The sequence below is a fragment of the Stegostoma tigrinum genome, chromosome 37, assembly GCF_030684315.1.
Source record: "Stegostoma tigrinum isolate sSteTig4 chromosome 37, sSteTig4.hap1, whole genome shotgun sequence".
Lineage (NCBI taxonomy): Eukaryota > Metazoa > Chordata > Chondrichthyes > Orectolobiformes > Stegostomatidae > Stegostoma > Stegostoma tigrinum.
The window spans coordinates 10,170,860-10,195,362 of record NC_081390.1 but is presented as its reverse complement, the minus strand read 5'-3'; the positions used below and the strand labels follow the sequence as shown (position 1 = coordinate 10,195,362).

General features: G+C 42.6%; 1 protein-coding gene across 1 annotated transcript in view; it reads right to left on the bottom strand.

Annotated features, from left to right (window-relative positions):
• The window catches only part of wdfy4 (WDFY family member 4), a 277,951-nt gene that overhangs the window by 199,352 nt on the left and 54,096 nt on the right, over window positions 1–24,503 (bottom strand). The window contains exons 16-25 of the mRNA XM_048563720.2: window positions 23,181–23,406; window positions 20,113–20,189; window positions 16,570–16,788; window positions 11,842–12,020; window positions 10,413–10,644; window positions 10,166–10,317; window positions 8,669–8,780; window positions 4,295–4,485; window positions 807–959; window positions 70–140 (exon numbers count right to left, since the gene is read on the bottom strand). Of these exons, the coding sequence (XP_048419677.1) occupies window positions 70–140; window positions 807–959; window positions 4,295–4,485; window positions 8,669–8,780; window positions 10,166–10,317; window positions 10,413–10,644; window positions 11,842–12,020; window positions 16,570–16,788; window positions 20,113–20,189; window positions 23,181–23,406 (1,612 nt within the window). The remainder of the gene's footprint in view (window positions 1–69; window positions 141–806; window positions 960–4,294; window positions 4,486–8,668; window positions 8,781–10,165; window positions 10,318–10,412; window positions 10,645–11,841; window positions 12,021–16,569; window positions 16,789–20,112; window positions 20,190–23,180; window positions 23,407–24,503) is intronic.

Sequence of the window (24,503 nt, the reverse complement as noted above, 5' to 3'; positions counted from 1 at the left end):
TAATTCAAGTATTCAAATTAAATCATTTAGCAATGAGATCGTAATGATTCCTGCAACGTAAACTGTTACCTGCTTTTGAGAAGTTCCACAAAATGTCTGAAAAGCAGCAGATCAAGCGACTCTGGAGAATTCAGCCAAATCTTCGAAGAAGGAAAGCCATTAGAGTCAGTGAGAAGACAACGTAAAACGTGTTGTGGGCACAAACAACCGCAGAATGTAATACACTCTTGTACCAACCGCATTAATTTACAAGAAGCTAAAAACAAACAACAATGGAGGCTACCAATCCCTAGTCTGAAGTCAACGTTTGGCAATGATGCAAGACACTTGATGGCCAATCCACACAGTTACAACTCTGCAGTACCCCTGCAGTTTAAAACAAAATTAAATCAATCGGAGATTCCGCTTGAACCCCCCACTTTACAGTGTGAACATAGAAACATAGAAACATAGAAAATAGGAGCAGGCGTAGGCCATTCAGTCCTGTGAGCCTGCTGTACCATTCAATATAATCATGGTTGGTCACCCCACTCTGGATTCTGTTCCTGCTTTCTCTACCTACCCTTTGATCCTTTTAGCCCAAATATCTAGATCTAACTCCTTCTTGGGAAACACTCAATGTTTTAGCCTCCACAGCTTTTTGTAATAGAGAATGCCAGAGGATCACCACTTTTTGGGCGAAGAAATTTATAATCAACCCAGTCGTTGTGTTGAGTGCAGCATCAAACTCATGTCATGATAGATCGCTCAGCTGAACAATCCACCAACACGTGATGACAAATTGAGCATTTTCAAAGTACATTTACCTCAAAATCACAGAGGAGATCTCTGAAAGCACAATCATTGCAGATTGTCGAGGTTCCTTGACCCAGCTCTGCAGTTCCAACGATGGTGAGGATAAGTTGAAAAATTCTGGCGTTTAACAGCCTCACTTTCATCTTTAACAGCAGTGCTAAAAGCTACATGGAACAAAAAGAGTGGAATGTAATTTATAACAATAGGATGTTGCTGGGAATGGTGGGTTTGAGTTATAAGGTCAGTTAGGCTGGACATTTTTGCTAGAGCGTAGGATGTTGAGGGGTGACCTTATAGAGGTTTATAAAATCATGAGGGGTATAGATAGGGCAATTGGCAGGTGTCATTTTCCTAGAGTGAAGTATTTCAAGACAAGGGGGCACATTTTTAAGATGAGAAGAGAAAGTTTTAAAAAAGACATGAGGGACAAATTCTTTTTACACAGAGAGTGGTTCATGTGTGGCATGAGCTTCCAGAGGACGTGGTGGATGCCAGTACAGTTACAATGTTTAAAAGACATTTGGATAAGTACATGAATAGGAAACATTGGGAGGGATATGGGCCAAGCTGAGGCAGGTGGGACTAGTTTAGTTTGGGAATATGGTCGGCATGGACTGGTTAGGCCGAAGGATCTGTTTCCATGCTGTATGACTCTATAACCTACACAAGCAGTCAGGGATGGAAACTAATACACAATCTGGAAGGAGTAATTACAATTTAAATAAAAAAACAACAGAAGTGAAGTTTACTTTTGTGCTGTCTTTTGAATTTGAATTACCTGTTAAGGCAAAAGTCCTCCGAGCGCTAACTCTCTGCTTAATGTTGCTTCAATTCAAATTGTTGGATATTTATTTTTTTTTAACCTTTGAAGGTGAATAAAGTTTTGTAATAATTTCTACAATTTGAATGATTTATTCCTGTTTACAGAAAGATTTGATTTCATCATAAAGATAATTTAAATATCTGCTGATTTATTTGACAAGAGTGTTTCTCAAAGAATAAAATCTCAGATCCTATGGACAATTTTGTAATACCGATAACCATGAGGCACAGAGATTACCAAACAGCATTTATGAATTTACATGATTAAAATTCTGCATATGGTAGATAGAGAATATATGTTTATTTGCACACTTAATGACAACTTAAGACCCCTTGTGTGCATTATGACAAGCACTTAGTTATCAATTTTTCTCTACAGATGTTAGAGTTTTGGTTTTGACTTATATAGGCTAGTAGCAATTACTTATTTCCACTCCTTCCATCACCATTGCCTCAGTATCCCTTCCTCAGTTTGGAATAGAATTTGCTGCAACAACAACCTGCAATAACACAGCATAATAACCTAAATGCACCCACAAGCATCACAGGGGCATTATAAACCAAATCTGATACTGAATCGCAGAAGGCAGTAGAAGGAACTATTGAGTAAAAGCTTTGTCAACGGCTTTAAGGGAAGTTTTAGTCAATAAGTTGAGGAAAGGGAGGCACAGAGGTTTGGAGAGGGAAATCTAGGGCTGAAGGCACAGCCAGAAAGTTGGCAAGCATTAAAGTCAAGTGGCTAGAATGAGGTGAGCATAGAGAGCTTATAGGATTGGAAGTGATTCTGGAGTTGGTAAGGAGTCAGGTCATGGTATTATTTGAAATCAAGATTGAGAATTGTAAAATCCAGCCTTTAAAAAAAAATGGCTTATCCCAAGTTAATAGTGGGTAGCTTGAGATTTGCAGCTGGCATAAAACATTCTCTCCTAATAGTCTGTAACTTTCCCATTTGGATCATTGCAATTGGGGTGTTTATCAGTTCTCGCAACATTTGTCAGCAAATATATAAATTCATTGTGCGTTCTTGATTATGAGTAATATGTGAGAGTCTTCAATGTCTTCAAGATTAAACTTGGGGCGGCATGATGGCTCAGTGGTTAGCAGTGCTGTCCTACAGTACCAGGGACCAGATTCAATTCTACCTTGGGTATGGAGTTTGCACATTCGCCCTCTGTCTGTGTGGGTTACGTCCAGGTGCTCTGGTTTTCTCCCACTGTCCAAAGATGTGCAGAGTAGTGGAATGGCCATGCTAAATTGCTCATAGGGTTTAGGGATGTGGAGACTAAGTGGAAGATCCATGGGAAACGGCGAGTAACTCACTTCCTGACTCCCCAAAGCCTGTCCACCATCTACATTCAGGAATGTGATGGAATACTCCCCACTTGCATGGATGAGTTTTGCATCAAAATACTCATGAAGCTTGACACCATCCCAGGCAAAGCAGCCCATTTGAGTGGTACTACATTCCACAAGAATTCACTCCCTCCACCATTGATGCTCCGTTGCAGCAGTGTACTATCTCCAAGATGCACTTCAGAAATTCACCAAAGATCCTCAGACAGCACCTTCTAAACCCATGATCACTTTCATTATATATCACATACTTATATTCTGTAAGCTATCTGATTCCAAACCCATGAATACAAGGGCAGCAAATATATGGAAACACCACCACCTTCAAACTCCCCTTACAAGCCACTCACCACATTGACTTAGAAATATATCGCTGTTTCTGGGTCAAAAATCTTAGAATTCCCTCCCTAATGGTATCAAGATCAACCCACAGCAGGTGCACAGCAGCGGTTCAAGGCAGCAGCTCACCACTACCTTCTCAAGGGCAACTGGGGACAGGCAATTAATGCTGGCCAGCCAGCGATGATCACGTCCCACAAAATAAATAAATAAAACAAAAAACAAGAAGCGTTACAGGGATGGGTCTGGGTGGGATGTTCTTCAGAGGGTCAGTGTGGACTCGATGGGTCAAGTGGCCTGATTCTACATTGCAAGGATTCTATGATAACTGATGGTATGATTATGGACATGAAAAAGGCCACACTGTAATGTAATAGGTAATTATGACCCAAGTCAGCAACTGTAACCCCCTTTCTCTCTGCTCTTACAAACCTCTGGAAAGTGTTTCATATTGAACATTAAAGGTAGGAACAGCTATGATTTAACCTTCTGACAGATGAGTCCATTAGTATCATTCCAATAGGTAAATCACTTAGCGGGGGAACATTTAAGTAGCATTTCTTACCTGTAGGGATTACAGATGAGAGTTTCAAGATTAAAACTAAGTAACTGAAAGGAATATCTTAACTCACGACAATCTTTAGCTCACGATCATCAATTACAATGCAATTTCCTTTCTTTTTGTCTGAGCCAGTATTAATTAGCAAACCTGGGGTTCAGTTTGGTCAACAAAGTGACACAATTGCTGTGTGTTCCAGTGTATTATTCTTGTCAGAGATACTTGTATCACGTAAGCTATCTGATTCCAAAATATATTTAATGCTTTTGTAGAGTTTAAGAAAATCAATACTTATACCCACATCGACTGACCTCCTGAAATTTTCTAAACTTCAAGGTTCAATTGCATTTATTAAAATTCCAGAAGACCATTTCAAAATTCTGGCTCCTAATATACTTTTAATCATCTCTAAATGCGGTACTTTACCCTATAGCCTTTAATGCGTCCCATCTCTTTTTCACACAGAGTGCTGCTGTTCAGAACTGAAATCAGGACCTTGACAGCTGCATAGATCTCATGGTCATCAGACGCCATGGCAACGAGGCCTAATATCACAGCAGGACCACCGACGAACTGCAAACAGTTGGCAGCAGGATTTGAAAAAAACGTCCTGACTCCTAAAAAGGATAAATCATGGCAGCTGATTGTTCACATGCTGATCATATTCAAGCCAAAACTTTAATCAAGATATTACACAGGGAAGTTTCACTTACGTTTCAGTGGGAACCAGGCATTGGACAACAAAAATTAAATAGCTGTTTAGATCTTTAAATGTCTGCCTTGATCAGGTAAAACAGAAGGTACAACAATCATTCACATGGCTCCTACGAACACTATTCGTTGACGATCTCCAGCCTTTCTAGGTTTGGAGATCCAGTCATCCAACCTACCTCATGTTTGGGTTCAAAGTCTTTTAAGGATATCAGACTGTGTGCAATGATTGGTTGGATGGACTAACTGACGTCATGTTCTAACAAATAAATTTTTGAAGATGTTCTGGACTGGGAGAAAGACTTGCTTTAACACAACACATCTACTCTAAAACAGTGAAAATGCTTTAAAGTGCTTCATTGGTTGCAAAGTGCTTTGGAAATCCTGAGGTTGTGAAAAGTGCTACATCAATGCAGCTCTTTCTTCATGACCCAAAGACTCTGAGGAACATGTTAATTGTATTTTCCTCTGCAGTGCAGGATCTCATTATGTCGAAAAACATGGGAACCAATTTGCACACATTCTTTCAAACAAAGAATAAATACTGAAATGAGTAAACAGAGGCTGGTTTCCTGTCACGAAGTCACCCTTAACTTACACGTTAAGAGTCTTTGGCACTGGCCCAGCTTCCTCAGAGCCAGCTCTCAGAGTGAACAGAACCTCTGACACTCCTGTTTTTTTTTAAATAATTCCCCCACACTACCTCTGCACCCAAAAGGGGGGCTAGCAGTAATGCTTATATTTTTCCCCAATCACCCATTGCTGTGTATGTATAGGTAGTGACACAGCAAATATATGCCATTGTACTAAAATTTTATTCTATATTTTCGACCACCAGGAAAGCATCCACGTAGCTAGCATAACATTAATAAGCAAAGCCTGAATAGGATAATGCAACACTCCTGTCAGCCAAGGCTCCCTGATTGGGGCTATTGACCTGGTCCAATCAGGGAATTCATATTCTATGAGCTCCAGTTGGCTGACCTTGTTCTAATTACTACAAATACTTGACCAATTGACGTGGTCACAGCAGCATTGAATGGAAGATAAAAGCTGGTCAAGACACCAGAAGTTCTTGATGTTATTCAAAATAACTCAGCAACAATTTTTTTGTCACGAGACGAGGTAGAAGAGGCATCATTTTACACCTCATCTGATTCATCACCTGTAATAACGGCCTCAGTTCTGCAAGGGAACATCTGCTTAGACTGCAGTCTGCAATCTTAGAATGGGACTAGGGCTCACAACTTTCTGTTTTAGCGGCAAGATCGTTACTTTTGTGCCATGTTGGCCCTGTGGTGCAATATAACCGTAAACCTTAATATTAAAAAGGTGCTGTAAATTGGTACGTGCCAGGTAAAGTATTGATGTATTTTGATTTTTTTTAATTAAAGGGTTTACTCAAAGGAAATAGAATGTGGTGTAATTGCTACAATAAAATAAACCTATTCAGAATATTTCATCAGAAAGGCCTAAAAGGTCCTGATGACTTGTTTACAACAGAATGTTGTCACAGTATGGGGTAAATAATGATACAGAAATTAGGCAGGGCAATTTGTCCAGGACCTCAGCCTTTAGTAGGTCTGCTCATTAAAAAGCTCACCCAGGGACCCTTTTAGACTCCATTCAGTCGTGCGGGGCAGATAGGGCTTTGGTTTGTCGCCTCATTCAAAAGATAAAGGGAACAATTTCCACGCACTAATTACAGCAATCAAATAAATAACGAGGATTATTTTCAAAACGATTCCCTTATCAATCTCCGTGCACGCTTAGGCTCTTGTCAATTCTTCAGCAATACTTCCACACCAAGCCATTTGTTAATCCCTTGTATCCAATCTGATGATAATAGCAGCAGCATAGGGCCAGAATGACAATTTAGCCGAGATATTCCTGGCAAAACTACCTTGCTAAAAAGATATTTATCTGCATAAAACTACAATTGTTCAGAGATCATTCAGAAACATAAATTGGAAGGAAAAACACAAGGAATAAATATAAATTAGAAAAGGGTTAACGTTTACATAATTGAAAATACAAACTCAGATCACCCGAAGAAAGATTGAGATTATACTCACTGAAATTTAGAAAAATAATTGAGGGGGGATGATCTCATAGAAACATATAATATCCTGATGGGACTGGACAGGCTAGATGCAGGAAGAATATTCTGGATGTTGGGGAAGTCCAGAACTGCAGGTCACAGTCTAAGAATAAGGGATAAAGCATTCAGGTCCGAGATGGGGAAGAATTTCTTCCCTAAGAGAGTTGTAAACCTGTGGGATGCTCTCCCACAGAAAGCTGTTGAGTCCTGTTCATTAGATATATTCAAGGGGGAGCTGGACATGGTCCTTGGGGCTAAAGGGATCAAGGGACATGGAGAGAAAGCGGGAATGGGATACTGAGATTGCATGATCAGCAATGATTGCATCGAATGGTGATGCAGGCTTGAAGGGCTGAATGGCCTACTACTGCAATGATTTTCTATGTTTCGTGTGTTCCTAAAGGAAGTTTATAACAAAATACTTTCAGAAATTGAACTCAACTATTTTAAGGTGGGGTTGCGGCAAACAATTTGTGCACAGTAAGCTTCCACAAAAACCAATTATTTTTCCAATAAACCTGTGGGATCTCCTTTGTCAATCCAAGGCGGGAGATAAAGCCTTGATTAAACATCTCATCCAAAATGCGGCACTCGCAACAGTGAAACACTCCCTCAGTACTGCAGTGGACTGTCACTGCGTGCTCTAGTCTTGGAAGTGAGACCCAGAAAACTCAGACATGTAGCCATGAGTCTGACCCACTGAGGCATGGGACACACAGGTTAAGAATATTAAAAGAAGGTGCCATCAGGTGTGAATAACAACAGACAGTTCCAGGTACAATTCCTCATATATCCTGAATAAATCACATTCGATTGTGGTGACTGAGAGGGGAATAATGTAAAAGGGACCTGAGGTCCATCATTATCACACAGAGGGTGATGCGTGTACAGAATGAGCTGCCAGAGAAAGTGGTAGAAGCGAATATGTTATATTTAAATGACATTTGGACAGGCAGATGGAGAGAAAAGGTTTAAAGAGATATGGATGAAACATTGGCAAATGGTACTGTTCGGGATGGACAAGTTGGGCTGAAGGGTCTGTTTCCATGCTATCTGACTCTGTGACTGCAAAGGTACATGTATTAAGTGGCATGTAGTCCCAGCGGTTAGCGCTGCTGCCTCACAGAACTGGGGACCTGGGTTCGATTCCACCCTCGGGCGACTGTCTGTGTGGAGTTTGTACATTCTCCCCGTGTCTGCATGGGTTTCCTCCAGGTGCTCTGGTTTCCTTTCACAGGCTAAAGATGTGCAAGTTAGGTGGGAAATACAGGACACTTTACAGTCAATGAAGCACTTTTTGAAATGCAGTCACTGCTTTAAGATGCAAACATGGCAACCAGTTGGTGCACAGCCACTTCCCACAAACAGCAATGTTAAAATCACCAGCTGAGTCTGTTTTTGCGATGCTGACAGAGAAATAAACACGTCAGATAATGCTGCACTCCCTCCGCAATACACTGGAGGGTCAGCCTTGATATCTGTGTTCAAGTGATGGGTGCATGGAGTCAGGACATTTCGGCAACTCTTGGATAGGCACATGGATGACAATATAATGTAGGGTAATTTGATCTTAGTAGGATAATAGGTCAGCACAACTTTGTGGGCCAAAGGGCCTGTACTGTACTGTACTGTTCTATGTACAGAGTGAGACTTGAACCCAGAGCCTTGTGACTCAGGCATGAGAGTGCAACCAGCTGAGCCACAGCCGACACTCAAAGTTGGAACACCTGATGACACAGTTTAGAGAACATCCCGTTAACATACATTGGAGCAAAGACCATGCGCACGCACATACACACGCACACGCTGACACACACGCGTGTGCGTGAAAAGAGCGGAGTAAGTTAGGTGTGTCAGGAAGGTCGAATATAAATAATAATGATTATCCCAGATAACTGATCAAAATACCTCTCTAACTTTATTGTGAGTGTATCATTGATGCACCTATTGTTCTATTCTTAATGTTAATTTGATTTAATATTTCTTACCAAAAAAGCTTGCAATTGGTGCGCCGATAGTTCGAGCTAGACCAGGAAGATGGCTGGCCATATTTTTTGCCAGAACAATGGGCATGGCATCATCTCGAGACGAAATTCCCAACTGCACCAAATCGAAGGAGAGAGGAACAACACATCAATATAGTAAAGCTGGGTGCACTGCAGTACTTCTTGAGCATGTATGAATGAGGCTGTGAAGAGAATAGAACAAATCTTTCCTCGTCCCTTTGTGTTGCTCATTCCAAGTTGCTGGACCATGGTGAGCAGAGAGAGAGAGCTTTACCTGTTCCTATCTTCTTTGGATGAGAAAGCAAGTATGTAAACCATGCAACAATTTAGATTTGTGTTGTCTCTTTAATGTCCAAAGGCACTTCACAGGAGCAATATTCGTACCAGGCTTCACACAGAGTCAGATAGGGAAGTACTGGTATAAAAGATTGGTCAAAGTGTTAAGGACTGTCTTAAAGTAGGAATAGAGAGATGGTGAGGTTTGGGGAAGGAGTGCTTAGAATCAAGTGCCAATCACTAACTGAAGGAAAATTAGGAACCTGCCAGAGAACCATAGATTCAGCAGGAACCCTGAAAGTTACAGGTTTATAAAGCCTGTAGGGGTGATACAGCTCAGTGGTTAGCACAGCTGTCTCACAACTCCATGGATCCAGTTTGATTCCAAGCCTGGGAAGTCTGTGTGCAGTTTGCCACATTCTCCCTGTGTCTGTGTGGGATTCCTCCTCCAGCCCAAAGTCCAGGTTAGGTGATTTGGCCATGCTAAACAGTCCAGGAATGTGTAGGTTAGTTGGGTTAGCCATGGGAAATCCAGGGTTACATGGATAGGATGGGTCTGAGTGGGATGCTGTTCAGGGGGTAGGTGTGGATTTGATGGGCTGAATGGCCATCTTCCACACTCTTAAGTATTCTACGAAATGGAATCACTCATACAGTTTCCAAGGGGAGATTTTTGAGGATTTTGTTTTAAGGTTAATTGGAATATTCAATCCCTTTTAGCTTCTTTTAGTAAATGAACAATGGGAATAGCAACACAACTGCTGGGAAGATTGAACTATGGATGTTTGCAGCACAAAAAAAGTTTTTTTTGCTGGAGAAATACAAATTCCACCATTCTATTCTATCCTCACATTCCTTTACCTTTTTTTGCTTCACGTGGTCATTGAATTCTCCTTTAAAAGGTGCTGAGTCAACCAGCTCCTGTGGCAACCCACCTCAGTCACTGTAAAGAAATTCCTCCTTTTGCCTTTTCTGAACCTCAATGATAATCTTAGAACTTTCACAGGATCTCCATCAAGAGGGAGTCAGCTTTTCCCATCAAAATCAATTGCATTGTAATTATTTGAAATAATCTCTTTTTCATCATTTTGTAGCCTCCTCTGCTGTGTCAAAAATACTTCAAATCCCACTTATCAGTTGATTTACGATTGGCTGCTGGACAACTTGATGAACCGTAGCATCATTTGTTTCATGTGAACATACCTCGCTTGATATCAGTCGGCTGTCCACTTCATTGTAGTTAATTCTAATGTCTGTCACAGTCATCACCTCAGATGATGCTACATTGATACCAAACGATACCTTCTCTTCTGCCGCAAGTACTAAAGGCTCAGATATTTTGGTTAAATCATTCCCTGCAGTAGAAAAAATTTGTTTTTTGAAAAACCAAGAGACAATTCAGACTCTGGTTAGAAAGTGAAGTGAATCCGAGGTTCACCAGGTAACCTACCAGGCAAGTAAACAGACTGAAAGTTTCCTAAATAGTTTGGTCCCAAACGATAAATGACGTCAACACTTTGAGCAGGAATGGCCTCTTCAAACAGGCAAGTTGGACCAAGACGCCAAACTAAAGAGGACCGTTGTTTCCAGATTTGCGGAGTTCCTATAATTCCATGAACATCGATGACAGCTGATGAATCCGTGGAAAAATGCATTCCTGGAAATGTCTGAATGTATTGGATCTGTTAACAGGGAGGCAGAATTACTGCAAAGAATTCACGATCATCACAGTAGCATTTGACAAAACATCACTTTCCAGTTTCCGTTCATATGTTTGTGATTTTCTAAACAGTGGATGAGGGGAGAGAATCTTTCCTGTAATTTCTATCTGAATATAGGCTCCACCACATCTGTAAACTGATACTTAACCAGACAATATCATCTTCAAAGCAAGTTTCTGTTGGAGTGTCTTAAACATCAATATATTATCATACAGCCATAGAGTCACAGAGTACAGAAACAGCCCCTTCAATCCAACCTGCCCATGCCAAACTAAACTAGTCCCAGCTGCCTGTGCTTGACCCATATCCCTCCAAACATTTCTTATTCAGATATTTATCCAAATGTCTTTGAAACACTGTAACTGTACCCACATCCACTACTTCCTCTGGCTACTCATTTCACACACAAACCAACCAAAAGTTAAAAAAAATGCCCCTTAAGCCTTTTTAAAACCATTCTCCTCTCACCTTAAAAATATGCCCCCTGGTCTTGAAATTTTCCATCCTGCCATTCACCTTATCTACACCCCTCATGATTTTACAAGCCTCCAAAAGGTCATCCCGCAACCTCCTACACTCCAGTGAAGACAGTCCCAGCCTATCCAGCCTCTCCTTGTAAGTCAAACCCTCCAATCCTGGCAACATCCTGGTAAATCTCTTCTGAACTCTCACCAGTTTAATAATAACATCAGAGTTTGTCAGAGATAGTAGGAACTGCCAATGCTGGAGTCTGAGATAACAAGACGTAGAGCTGGATGAACACAGCAGGCCAGGCAGCATCAGAGGAGCAGGAAGGCTGACGTTTCAGGTCTGGACCCTTCTTCAGAAAATCAGGCTTTATCAGATTTTAACCCTACCTTGACTGTTGACTGTCTAAGATGGGGCCAGGGTATAAAAGTGGTCAATATCACAAAAAGGATTTTGAAACCTGTTTTTCAGGGCATGGTAAGGACCCAAGTGTGAGACTTTGAGTATTTTGAATAACAGAGAAACAACTCTGCAAAACAACTGGCCTATTGCAAATCATCATGTATTGGAATGTTAGAACCTTTCATAAAGGGAGATACAAGTGATTATATTTTCCATTGTTAAAATACATGTCACTCCATTGGAAACCGCACATTTATAAACACAAAACTGAAAGCCAGATGGTCCAACCTTAGCGGTTCCTATGGCTTTTCCATTTAAGTACGCGAGCACTGTTGTGTTTCTTCGAAGGTCCTTGTTCAATACCACAGCTAAGTGCTGCCACTGACCACAAATTAAGTAGTTGGAGATGTTGAACTCGACGGAAGTTAGTGCAGAAGACTGTTGGTCTTGGCTTGGCTCATTCCAATCTAGTGTACACACGAACAGGAAGAAGAAATGGTCAGCTGGCTGAATTAAACGCAATCCTGTAGAGCCCACACCAGCAACGCTGGCTATTTCTCTGCTGCCCCTGACTTACAGACAGCAATTCAGACCAACCTTGACACCCGTGTGTGGTGTTGGAAAACAACACGCAGGTTCACGACTCACTGGTGCTGTCAGGAAGACATTCAGCAAGGGGAACTTGAATATAAACCACTGTGGAAGGCAGTGTTGGCCTAGCGGTGCCATCGCCAGGCTGTTAATTCAGAGATTCAGGTAACGTTCTGGGGACCTGGGTTCAAACCCTGCCATGGCAGATGGTGGAATTTGAATTCAATCTTTTTTAAAAAAATGTCTGGAATGAATCATGATGACCGTGAATCAATTGTTGAGGGGGAAAACCCACTGGTTCACTGATGGCCTTCAGGGAAGGGAGCTGCCATTCTTATCTGGTCTGGCCTACATGTGATTCCAGACCCACGGCAATGTGGTTGACTCTTAACTGCCTTCTGGGCAAACTAGGGATGGACAATAAATACTGACTCTGCCAGCAATGGGTCAGTATCCTGTGAATGGGGGTGGGGACAGTGGAGTTCCTGGACGCAGGCGGAATAGAACTTTGAGGCAAGCTGGTGGACCACCCTCCACCCTCCAAGTGTTAGATCGGGGGGTACTTCTGAATGGAAGAAAAGTCAACACCATAAAAATACATGCACTTTACTAATTCAAGGCACAAGAAATATGGAGGCACAAGAAGATGCTTGTCTTGCGGTGCTATGTAGAATGGCAAAGTGAAGATTTCACAGGAGAGTTCCTCGCCATTGCAGTGACTTATAGGGAACAGGGTCACAAGAAGCACTAACCCAAGCCCAGGAATGGGTGACCAAGGATAAAATGCTGTCAGTGTCTATACCATCAGAATGTTAGTGCTGGTTCCCTCCACAATACTACAAAATATCTATCATCACCCTTAAGCTGAGGGCTTATTTGTTTCCTTGCAGGGATTCCCACTGTTTTTGCTGCTTCCAAGCCCCATTTACCCCCCATCATTCACAATGCGATGTGTTATTACACCTCTGTGGAACAGGTAGGATTTTAACCTGGCTCAGGAATATCACACTACCACTGCACTCCAAGAGTCCTTCCAAACCAGTTGCAGTCCACACTTATCCACATTGACAGAAGCACGTCTTTCCTTAATTGGAAGCATCATAATGACTTGCCTAATTTACATCTTATTGCCATCTAGGCAACTTGCAGAAGTTTTGAAATTCTAATGTGTGTTACATTGAACCCACCAGTCATAAATAGCATCAATTATTACAGCAGGCAAGGTTTATAAAGGTGTAAGTGCTCTGAAGATTAGAAAGAAATTGATGAGACTGCAATTCAACACAATGAAACTACTTGTTTTGGTTTCTTGATAAATTTGTCACATGTCACTGGAACATAAACATTGTTAGGAACCCTAACGTTGCAGACAGAATGATACTAATCTGGTCTTTTACGCCATCACTGTTGGTAAGACATTGCTCTGTATAAATTGCCTGCCACGTTCCCTACATTCAAGGCAGCAAATACACTTCAAAACTCTTTCCTTGCCTGCAGAAATGACCTAATTGAAGGTGCTATATAAATGCAAGCCCTCCTTTCTTTTCTTGCCGCCGTAAAGTCAAAGGCAGCTCAATTTTAACACAGATCATATTTTGCCTAGACATTGACCCATATTAAAATACGGTTCATGTGCCACAGGCATGTTCATGTTACTGCTGTTTTAATGGGATATACGTAGAACCAACTGAGGCTGCCCATGTGGTTAGGGTTAGGGGATTGTTCACCCTGAGTTGTCAGACCTGTCGGTCTCTCACCCAAACTGTTCACTGTCGCGTGCCACTGAATTATTAAGTTAAAATGTGAGGCTGAAAGCTCAACACTCGTTTCCCAAAAATCCTGAGCAAAATTAAAACCGTAAATTATTTTAAACCACACCTCCCCCACACATACGACTGCGCTGCGTAGAACAATACTGAAGTGGGAAAAGTTTAAATTTTTCAGGAGGGAACCTAATTATTCCATGTCACTTGGCAAAATTCTTGCTGCAGTAAAGGGATTTGGCTCCTTTAACTGCAAACTTGCTGGGTATCTAAAGGAGCTGCACAAAAGATTTACTAGAAATGATATCAGAACTAACTGGGACATTGAGGAACCTCAAACAGTCTGTGGTTCAATTCTGAGAACAGAGATGATTGAGGATATAATGGAAGTCTTTGAGATAATGAAAGGGTTTAAAATCGCAAGGATATTCCCACTTGCAGCTAAGATCCAAACCGGTGTTATACTAATGTCCTTGCGGGAAGGAAACTGCCATCCTTACCTGGTCTGGCCTACATGTGACTCCAGACACACAGCAATGAGGTTACCTCTTAATTGGCCTCTGGCAAGGGTGATAAATGCTGGCCTAGCCCTCATCCCGTGAATGAATTTTTTTAAAAATCCAAATGATGACTATTTAAGCAGAGTTCGAGCCCACACTTTTACATGTAAGCCTTATTTCAGTTAGCCACACACCATAAAACTCACATCCCTGCTGATTACTAGCTCCCTACATTTTTCCAACCAATTCACACCCAAATAACCTTTCCTTTCTTTATTCATTCATGAGATGAGGACATTGCTGGCCAATGCCAGCATTTACTGCCCATCCCTAATTGCCCAGGGGGCAGTTAAGAGTCAACCACATTGCCTCGGTCTGAAGTCACATCTGCCACTCCTTAGCCTGTTGGGCCATCCGATTAAGGTCCCGTTGCTCTCTCCCTTCGTAAATGCCCAGACCTGCCTACTTTCCGAAAGTGACCATCCAATTTCCTTTTCAGTCATGTTCCCCTTCCACCACTCACACAGGCAGCTTGAGTCGGGTCATTTAAGCTTGCTGTGTTACAAAAAAAACTCCCTCCCATTCCCCTTTGCATCTCCTGCCCAAAACCTTACTCTTTTTAAAAAAACTCATTCATGGAATGAGGGTATCACTGGCATGACCAGCATTTATTGCCTATCCTTAATTGCCCAGAGGGCAATCTGAGCCAACCAAATTGCTGTGGGTCTGGAGTCACGTGTAGGCCAGACCAGGTAAGGATGGCAGTTTCCTTTTCTGAAGGACATTAGTGAAGCAGATATTTTTTTCCCAAAAAGCTGCAATGGATTCATGGTCATCATTAGTCCCTTAATATTCATTGAGTTTACTTATAGATATTTATTGAATTCAAATTCCACTATCCCATGATGGGGTTTGAACTCAGGTCAGACTGAGCATTATCTGGGTGTCTGGGTCAACAGTCCAGCAATACTGCCACGAGGCCAAAGCCTTCCATTTTTTAACATATCTCCTGACCCCTTGTTCCATTAGGCCTCAGGCATTCCTTTAGGATGAATTTGATGGTAAGACCAGGGGATATTTATAGGAGAAAGTCAGTGATAAATCTAACTGCGAGGTCTTGAGAAGCTTCTTGAGGAGATGTAAAGTGGAAATGGCTCATATGGGGAAACAGCTGAGGTGAATAGCACAGGTGCAGCACGGGAAAGCACAAGTGAGAGAAGAATGGGGTTTGATGACAAACGGTTTGGAAGGAAAGAGTCGTGGAAAGTAAATGCTGGCATGGGGCTGTTGGAGCGAATGGCCCATTTTGGAGTCATGAACACTTTTTAATAGTTGCACGATCATTACTTCACATTTCATCCTGTATTTCATTTCCTAGCATTTATCCACAAATCCAGATTGTTGAATGGTACCAGGCTATTTCATTATGCTAATAAAGTGTGAAGCTGGATGAACACAGCAGGCCAAGCAGCATCTCAGGAGCACAAAAGCTGATGTTTCGGGCCTAGATATCACCATTTCATTATGCTCTTGCCACCATACCAAATGGTTTCCAAAAAAGTAGGCCACTGGATAAGGAGTGAGGAACATGAAACCATGTCCTAGCCCTCTCCTTAACCCATCAGCACTGAATCTGTCAGTAGCTAGACCCTTACACTTCTGAGATTAGTTACAGACCAAACATGGAGTTTTCCCTCACTGTGTCGTTCCAATCTGCAGCAAGTATTATCCTATTGCCAACATAGCAGAACTATCTGAACTGTTAATGTATGGAACGGCAATCTTGTAGAAACAAGTGCAAATACAGGCAGCACAGTGGCTAGCACTGCAGCCTCACAGTGCCAGGTTCAATTTCGGCCTCGGGCGACCGTCTGGAGTTTGTACATTCGCCCCGTGTCTGTACAGGTTTCCACCCACAGTCCAAAAGCTGTGCAAGTTGGGTTGATTGGCCGCGCTAAATTGCCTGTTTAGGGAATGTGCAGTTTAGGTGGATTAGCCATGGGAAATGCAGGGTTACAGGAAAAGGGCAGGTCTGGGCGGGAAGCTCTTCAGAGGTATGGTGTGGACAAAATGGGCTGAATGGTCTGCCTCTGCACTGTAGAGATTCTATGATTCACATTCACTTTATGGTGAAATCTGTTAATAGTGGTAGCACACTATACCGAAGGGTTCAAACACCTCCTCCTGAGTGGAAATAACCAACCGCTTCTCTGGAGCTGAAATGCTGATGGATAAGCAAACAAAATCCTTCTCCATCTTTGACGTGTGACGGAAGATGGTGAGGAAACGGACTGGATGTGCGTCAAAACCAGAACTGAAGCTGACAACCGTGAACCACGTGGAGTAAGTGAAGCCGACAGGTGGTGGAAATCCCCGACAACCTGAGAACAAAGGGGAAACCAGGTCAGAAAAGCAGAAGTTGGTCAAGTCAGTCTGCTTTCATTCTCGCCAAGCTTAGCCTAGTGGTGAGATGATGCAGTTTGTGCTGCACTCCTTCTTCATGTGGACCCTGCAGCAGACTCAGCCAACGCATAGTCACGCAAACCCTACTTCACTACTCTCTGCTCTGTATGTGCTTTGGTCAATCCTCTACCGTGAGACTATTATCCTTTCTATTGAAATGCTCTCTTTTGATTTGATTTGATTTATTATTGCCCCAAGATACAGTGAAAGATATTATTTTGCAAGCTAACCAGGCAAATCAGACTTTACATAAGCACGTCAGGGTAATACAAAGAATGTAGGATATAGTGTTACAGGTACGAATGGCACGGTGGCTCAGAGGTTAGCACTGCTGCCTCACAGCGCTGGGTCCAGGGTTCTATCCCAGCCTCAGATGATGGCCTGTGTGGAGTTTGCACATTCTCCCAGTGTCTGCGTGGGTTTCCTTCCACAGTCCAAAGATGTGCAGGCTAGGTGCATCAGCCATGAGGTTATAGGGATAGATTAGGATACAGGGGGTCGGTCTTGGTGGGATGCTTGTGAAGGGTCGGTGTGGATGCGATGGGCTGAATAGCTGTAAGGTTTCCATGATGCACAGAAAGATCGACTGTAATTTATGAGAGGTCCACTGGTAAGTCTGATAACAATGGGGAAGAAGCTGTCTTGAACCTGTTAGAATATGCTTTTAAACTTTTGTCCTGGAAGAAATTGTAACCGGGTGGGAGGGATATTTGATTATGTTGGCTGCTTTGCTGAGGCAGCAGGAAGTGTGCTGTCCTCTTCCACTCATCCATAATTTTGCTGCCTGTAAAAAGCCATGTTTATCCATCATTCCTGGTGCTCCCTGACTGGCATTCAGTTGAGCTGTACTTCAAATTTAAAATCCTCATCCCCTTATCCTCATCTGAAATTACCATGGTTCCACCTCTCTCTCTCTCTGTAAACACCGCTCCCACCCTCCAACCGAGGCTTACATCCTAACAGATTTCTGCATTCCTTAAATTCTTGCCTCCAAATTATGTTAGATTTGTGCAAGTGCCTTTTCCCCCTGGGCGTTCTGAGCTCAAAATTTCCCTCTGCAAACTCTCTCTTATGTACAACACTCCTTAAATCCAACCAACTTTCACAAGGATGTCAATCAGCCATCTTAGGAGCCTCTTCATGTGATTTGGTGTCTAACTTTCAACCACATCTTCAGAAACATCTTGGAGTGTTATGCTACACAAAACATGCTATTAGAAGCAGTTCCATCTCCCTTAGTAACACTTGCACCTCTGAGTAACAAGGTTCTAAGTGCAATTCACAGAATCCCTACAGCGCAGAAAGAAGCCATTCAGCTCACCAGCCCTCCAAAGGCCATTTCACCCAGAACACCACCCTATATCCCTGTAACCCTGCATTTCCATGGCTAATACACCTAGCCTGCACATCCCTAGACACCATGAGCAACTTCCCATGGCCAATCCGTCTAACCTGCACAGCTTTGGACTGTGGGAGGAGACTGGAGCACCTGGAGCACACAGACACAGGGAGAATGTGCAAACCCAGATTCAATTCCAAGCTCAGGCAACTGTCTGTGCGGAGTTTGTACATTCTCCCCTCATCTGCACAGGTTTCCTCTGGAAGCTCTGGTTTCCTCCCACAGTCCAAAGTTCTGCAGATTAGGCAGATTGCCCACGCCAAATTGCCCATAGTGCTCAGGGATGTGTAGATTAGGTGGGTCTGGGTGAGATGCTCTGAGGGTCGGTGTGGTCTTGTTGGGCCGAAGGGCCTGTTTCCACATTGTCGGGATTCTATGATTCACACAGACAACCACCAAAGGCTGGAATTGATCCCAGGTTGCTGGTGCTGTGAGGCAGCAATGGGAACCATTGAGCCACCATGCCACCCTAAGTCCTTTTGAAACAGTTTGATGTGCAATGTTGACTATTTGCGGGACTTTGCAATGCGCAAGTTATCAAACACATGAACAAAGAAGAGGAAACAAAAACAAAAGTTGCTGGAAAAGCTCAGTAGGTCTGGCAGCGTCTGTGAAGAGAAATCAGAGTTAACATTTCGGGTCCGGTGACCCTTCCTCAGAAGTGAGAACAAAAAGGGGGAGGCTATTTGGCCCTTTGAGCCTGTTCTGCCATTCAGTAAGATCATGGCTGGCCTCATTTTAACCTGAACTCTACAGTTCTGCAGACCCAGATAATCTTTCAAACCCTTGCTAATTTTTACCAGGATATCCCCAGGAAGGGAGGGTTTAAACTACAAGAAGAGGCTGGATAAGCAGGGATATTCTGTCCTTGAGTGTGGGAGGTTGAGGGGTGACCTTATAGAGGTTTATAAAATGGAAGGGTGAATAGCAGATGTCTTTTCCCTCAGGCAGGGAATTTCTGTACTAGGGGACATATTTTGAAGTTGAGAGGAGAAGACTTTTAAAAAAAGACACAAGGCAATTTTAGTTTTGTTTACACAGAGAGTCATTCGTGTGTGGTTAATGCAGGAACAAAATTTAAAAGTTTTTAGTTAAGTACGTGACTAAAGAAGGTTTGGTGGGATATGGGCCAAGAGCAGGCAGATGGGGCTAGTTTAGTTTGGGATTGGCATATGTCAGCAAACAGAGGACAGATGGAAACACAGGAAGGAGCCCTCATCTCAAGCCCCGCTGTCCGCACTGCCCCAGGATCTGCAGGTCCAGGATAGGACTCTACAGCCACCAACGGTTGTGCCAACGAAATCGCTGACGAATCTCTTCCCAACTGATCTTCGCAAGCGAAGAATCTGCCTGATGGTGAGTTTGGGATTATGTTCAGCATCAACAGGTTGGACAAAAGGGTCTGTTTCTGCGCTGTACAACTCTATGACTACCTCTACATGAGAAATATTTACAGGTTCTGCAACCAATCGCCTTTGATGTTGGAAAGTCTGAAGATATGCAACGCAGAGAAAAAATGCTTCCGCATCTCCGCCTTTAAGTGGCACTCCGTTATTGTTAATCAGTGATCCCCAATTCCAGGTTCTCCCACAAGAGGAAACATCCTTTTGACAACCACATGGTAAAGTCTCCTCAGGATCTCATGTCAGTGAGACTACCTGCATTTCAACAACTATAACTGATCACATTGCACTGATGATTAAATGGAATAAAGCAACATTTGTGAAATCAATTAAAGTGATACAAACGTCTATGTGGGAAAATGATTTGATTGATGAATCTCAACTATGCACGTTGCTAATCAGAACACTTACAATAAAGCGAGGAACAGAAACCTTCTTACCATCACCAATCCCACCAGCAATTGGGGATTCTGCATTAACTCCGCTCACTGTCGCCAGTGTAGGTAAAAAACAAAACCTGGGACAAACAATGACAGAATTAGGCTTGTATTCAAGAACTGACAAAATCTGAGATTACTGCCCCTTTCCAATTTTACTTTGTTTTAAATTGTTTGTTACTCCTCAGCTCTCCTCCCCAACTGTGCACCACTCATTTCCAACAGCCTGCTGTACTAGCCTGGCCACTCTGCTATTTAAAGAGGTGTAAAAGCTCCTGAGGGCTTCCTCCCTTTCATTTTCTGATGAAAACCCTTTACTTCTGCCAGTAGGTAGGAACGTGTCTCATGAGCAAGAAGATCCCAACTCTCTTGCCGCTTTAAGATGTCTCTTAAAACATTTCTCCATCAGTAAGCTTCACCAAGTTAATCATAGAATCCCTACAGTGTGGAAACAGGCCATTTGGCCCAACCAATTCACACCACCCCTCTGAACAGCATCCCACCCACACCCATTCCCCTATTTTCCCATTTCTAACCCATCTAACCTAAACATCCCTGGACACTACGGACAATCCACCCAGCCTGCATGTCTTTGGACTGTGGAAGAAAACCGGAGTACCAAGAGGAAACCCACACAGGCACAGGACGAATGAGCAAACTCCACACAGACAGTCGCCTGAGACTGGAATCGAACCTGTGTCCCTGGCGCTGTGAGGCAGCAGTGCTAACCACTGAGCCATTGTGGTGCCCCTGGTGCCAATCAGACTGAGATCTCCAATGCCAGTTTCTCACCAGAGATCTGTGTTTTGGATGCTTTACATATGCTGCAATATGTACTATTGGGAGGATGTACTCAGTGACGTTCCTTCATCAGCAGCTCATAACAGGAAACCTCTCCTCAACTCAAAGAGCAATGTCATCACCTGCATTCAAACGGCATCTCGCCTTGGACCAATTTTCCAGTTTCTCTATCATCCTGGCATGTCCAACAGAAAAGGGCAACATGGGAAGGCCCTTCACGACATGGATTGCCGTGGTTCAAGATAATTCACTACCACCTGCTCACTACAGCTAGAGAGGGACAGGAAATGCCAGGCTTCCTATATCCCAAGAATGATTTCTGTTTTAAAATACTGAGTAGCGCGCGCGCACACACACACACACACAAAAACACACACACAGTCTCTGTTTTCCATAATATCATTTGTGGAACTCTTTACTGCAAATGGCTATCAAGGCTGGATCGTTGAGTATGTTTAAGGTTGAAATAAATGGAATTTTAATCAGTCAGAATTCAAGAGTTACTGGGAAAAACCAGGAGAGTGGTGTTGAGGATTATCGGTTCAGCCATGGATCTCAGTGAATAGAGGGTCAGTCTCAATGGGCTGAATAGGCTCTTTCTATTCCTACGTCTTATTACTGAACTCCCCGAGTTAATCTGGCTTTGAACTGGCAAAAATGGGCATGCCTATTTTCACAATATGAAAATGCAACACAGCCAAACAACAAAGCACCATCAGCATTAATCTGCCTTCCTTTGGATCTACCATCTGCTGACACACCACACATTCGAAGTTAATAACTGTAATTACAACACTGGGATTGCTAGACCTTGAACAGAAGCCAGGTTTGAAATGCTACTGCCAATCTACTTGTCATTTCACAACTGGCTGACTGACGAAAGACTTGCAACCAAGAACTAGATGAAAATCTCATCTTACTTTTGCGACAGCTACCTTTAGGTATCAGCTCTTGAGTGGTGAATAACATTTTTCCTCATGTCTATTACTGAATTGCAGTGCACCATTTACCATAGCGACCAACACCACACCCACACCACCCCCCCCAACATCAATGTGAGCCAAGAGGTCATCAGTTTAAACCCCACTTGAGAGATTTGGGCACAGAATCTAGGCCTACACTTCAGAGCAAAATGGAAGCTTTTGAAGACATATTAAACAGAATATTCATTTTTTACCCCGTTCAGGTGGATTTAAAAATACGCCTGAACAAAATCCAAACAGAAGACATCCAGTGATATAACTGGCATCCATCTGTTATTCCAAACTATTGCAGGATTTTACTGTGTGCAAATTTGTTGCATGTTTTCCCACTCAACAGTTTACTTCATTTCAAAAGTACTTTATTTCGTCCGTGCCCCTTTGGAAACCAAAGGCACTATATAAGCACAAGTCATTTTAAGAACATTGAACAAAGAGCAGTACAGGCCCTCCGGGCCCACGGTGTTGTGCTGACCTATTATCCTACTCAGATCAATCTGCCCTACATTATACTATCCTCCATGTGCCCATCCAAGAGTTGTTTAAATGTCCCTAATGTATCTGACTCCACTGTCACAGCTGGCAGCACATTCCACACGCCCACCACTCTCTGTCTGACATCAGCCCTATACCTTCCTCCAATCACCTTAAAATTATGCCACCTCATAATAGTCATTTCTGCCCTGGGAAAAAGTCTCTGACTATCCACTCTGTCTATGCCTCTCATCATCTTGTACACGTCTATCAAGTCCCCTCTCATCCTTCTTCACTCCAATGAGAAAAGCCCAAGCTCCCACAACCTTTCCTCATAAGGCCTGCTCTCCAGCTTAGGCAGCATCCTGGTAAATCTCCTCTGCACCCTCTAAAGCTTCCACATCGTTCCTATAATGCAGTGATCAGAACTGAACACACTGTTCCAAGTGTGGTCTAACCAGAGTTTTATAGAGCTGCAGCACAACCTCACGGCTATTAAACTCAATTCCCCTGCCAATGAAAGCCAATACACCACATGCCTTCTTTACAACCCTATCAACTTGAATTTTTTCTTTATAGATCATCAACATCTGGTTCCCCCAGATTATCCTCTTTTCCTCCACTGGTTATTTTTCATGTTTGTCCCTTCCTCCTAAATATTTATTTGTGCACTACATCATTGTAAGCCACTTTTGTCAATTTCATTTGTGAATCAGATTTCAGGCGTAATTGAATGAGAGATGAGCACTGCTCACAGGTATATGTGTCAACTGATCACTGCATGGGCTATTAGTTACATGTATCAATGTTTCATACCCATATCCAACAACAGACATGTCAAACTCCACAAAGGAGGGAGCTGTAGACGATTTGGTTGGATGGAATTGGCGAGAAGACATCATGGAGACTAAGCTCATGACACGGTGCCGTGGTATTGCCTTCTGACTTGACTCGTGGGATAAACTGAATCTTCGTATCGGTTTGTGCTTGGCGATCAGCGACCCCTTCCGGTTGAGGGTTCCTCTCCTCACCGAGTCTGCCTCTGAAACAGACGAAGAAGAAAAAGGGCTGGGAGGTCAGAATTGAGTGCTGTTTGCCACAGAATGCACGCAACGACCTCACTTCAGTTAACCACTTTCAGTGCGTTTCAGCAAAAGACAACGTACACGTGATTTAAGAAGCGGTCAACAAGTTAGCATGACTGATGACAAACAGACGAGGTGCTGTTATGAAACTAAGATCTCCGGATGGTGAAACAAAAAACAGAAACTGCTGCAGAAACTCAGTTGGTCTGTGGTGAGAAACACAGTTAACATTGTGGGCCCATTGACTCTTCTTCAGAACACAGTATTCCGAAGAAGCGTCACTGGACTCAAAACATTAACTCTGTTTTCTCTCCACACCCAATGCCAGACCTGCTGAGTTTCTCTAGCTATCGCTGTTTTTGTTTCAAAGCTGCTGTGTTTTGCTTAAAGTTAATAGAAGTTCATTTTTATTTTTTCATCCATTTGCATGATGGAGCAGTCCACAGTCTGCCTTTCACTTTATGTTTGAAATGAATAAATGTCAATAATGTTTGACAAAAAGTGAAATGGAATTCTGAAGAACACAACTCTGACATGCAGGCGGTAAAGAAATCTGGTTGGCTAAACAAGTTTTAAAACTCAATCTATTCTGCTCAGAAGATTTGTGTAGCTCCTAATTTGGTTTCAAACAGATTTTATTTCAATCTGCAACAGAAGCATAAAAATACAATCATGTACCTTATTTGCATAGTGCAAATGTGGGCTGACTCGGCTTAAAGTGAAATTAAAATCACATAAGCAGAGAAGAAAATACAGAGTAAAAAACTGAACCTAAGAGTTTCTTAATGCAAAGAGAAAGAATGCTGCTGGTCAAGATATATATTTTTATAAGCTACTGCTTTCTGGCACAAAATTCTAGTTATACAACATAGATCATTGTTGCTAATTAATAATAATGTTCTTTTGTTAGGTTAGTCCGTTACATTCACCTCCTATTCACACTGCCCCTGCTGACTATATTTATCCCTCAAACAGCTTCCAAAATAAGTGTGCCAACCATTTTCTCATTGTTGCCTGTAGGAACTTGCTGTGGGAATACTGGTTGCCAAATTTC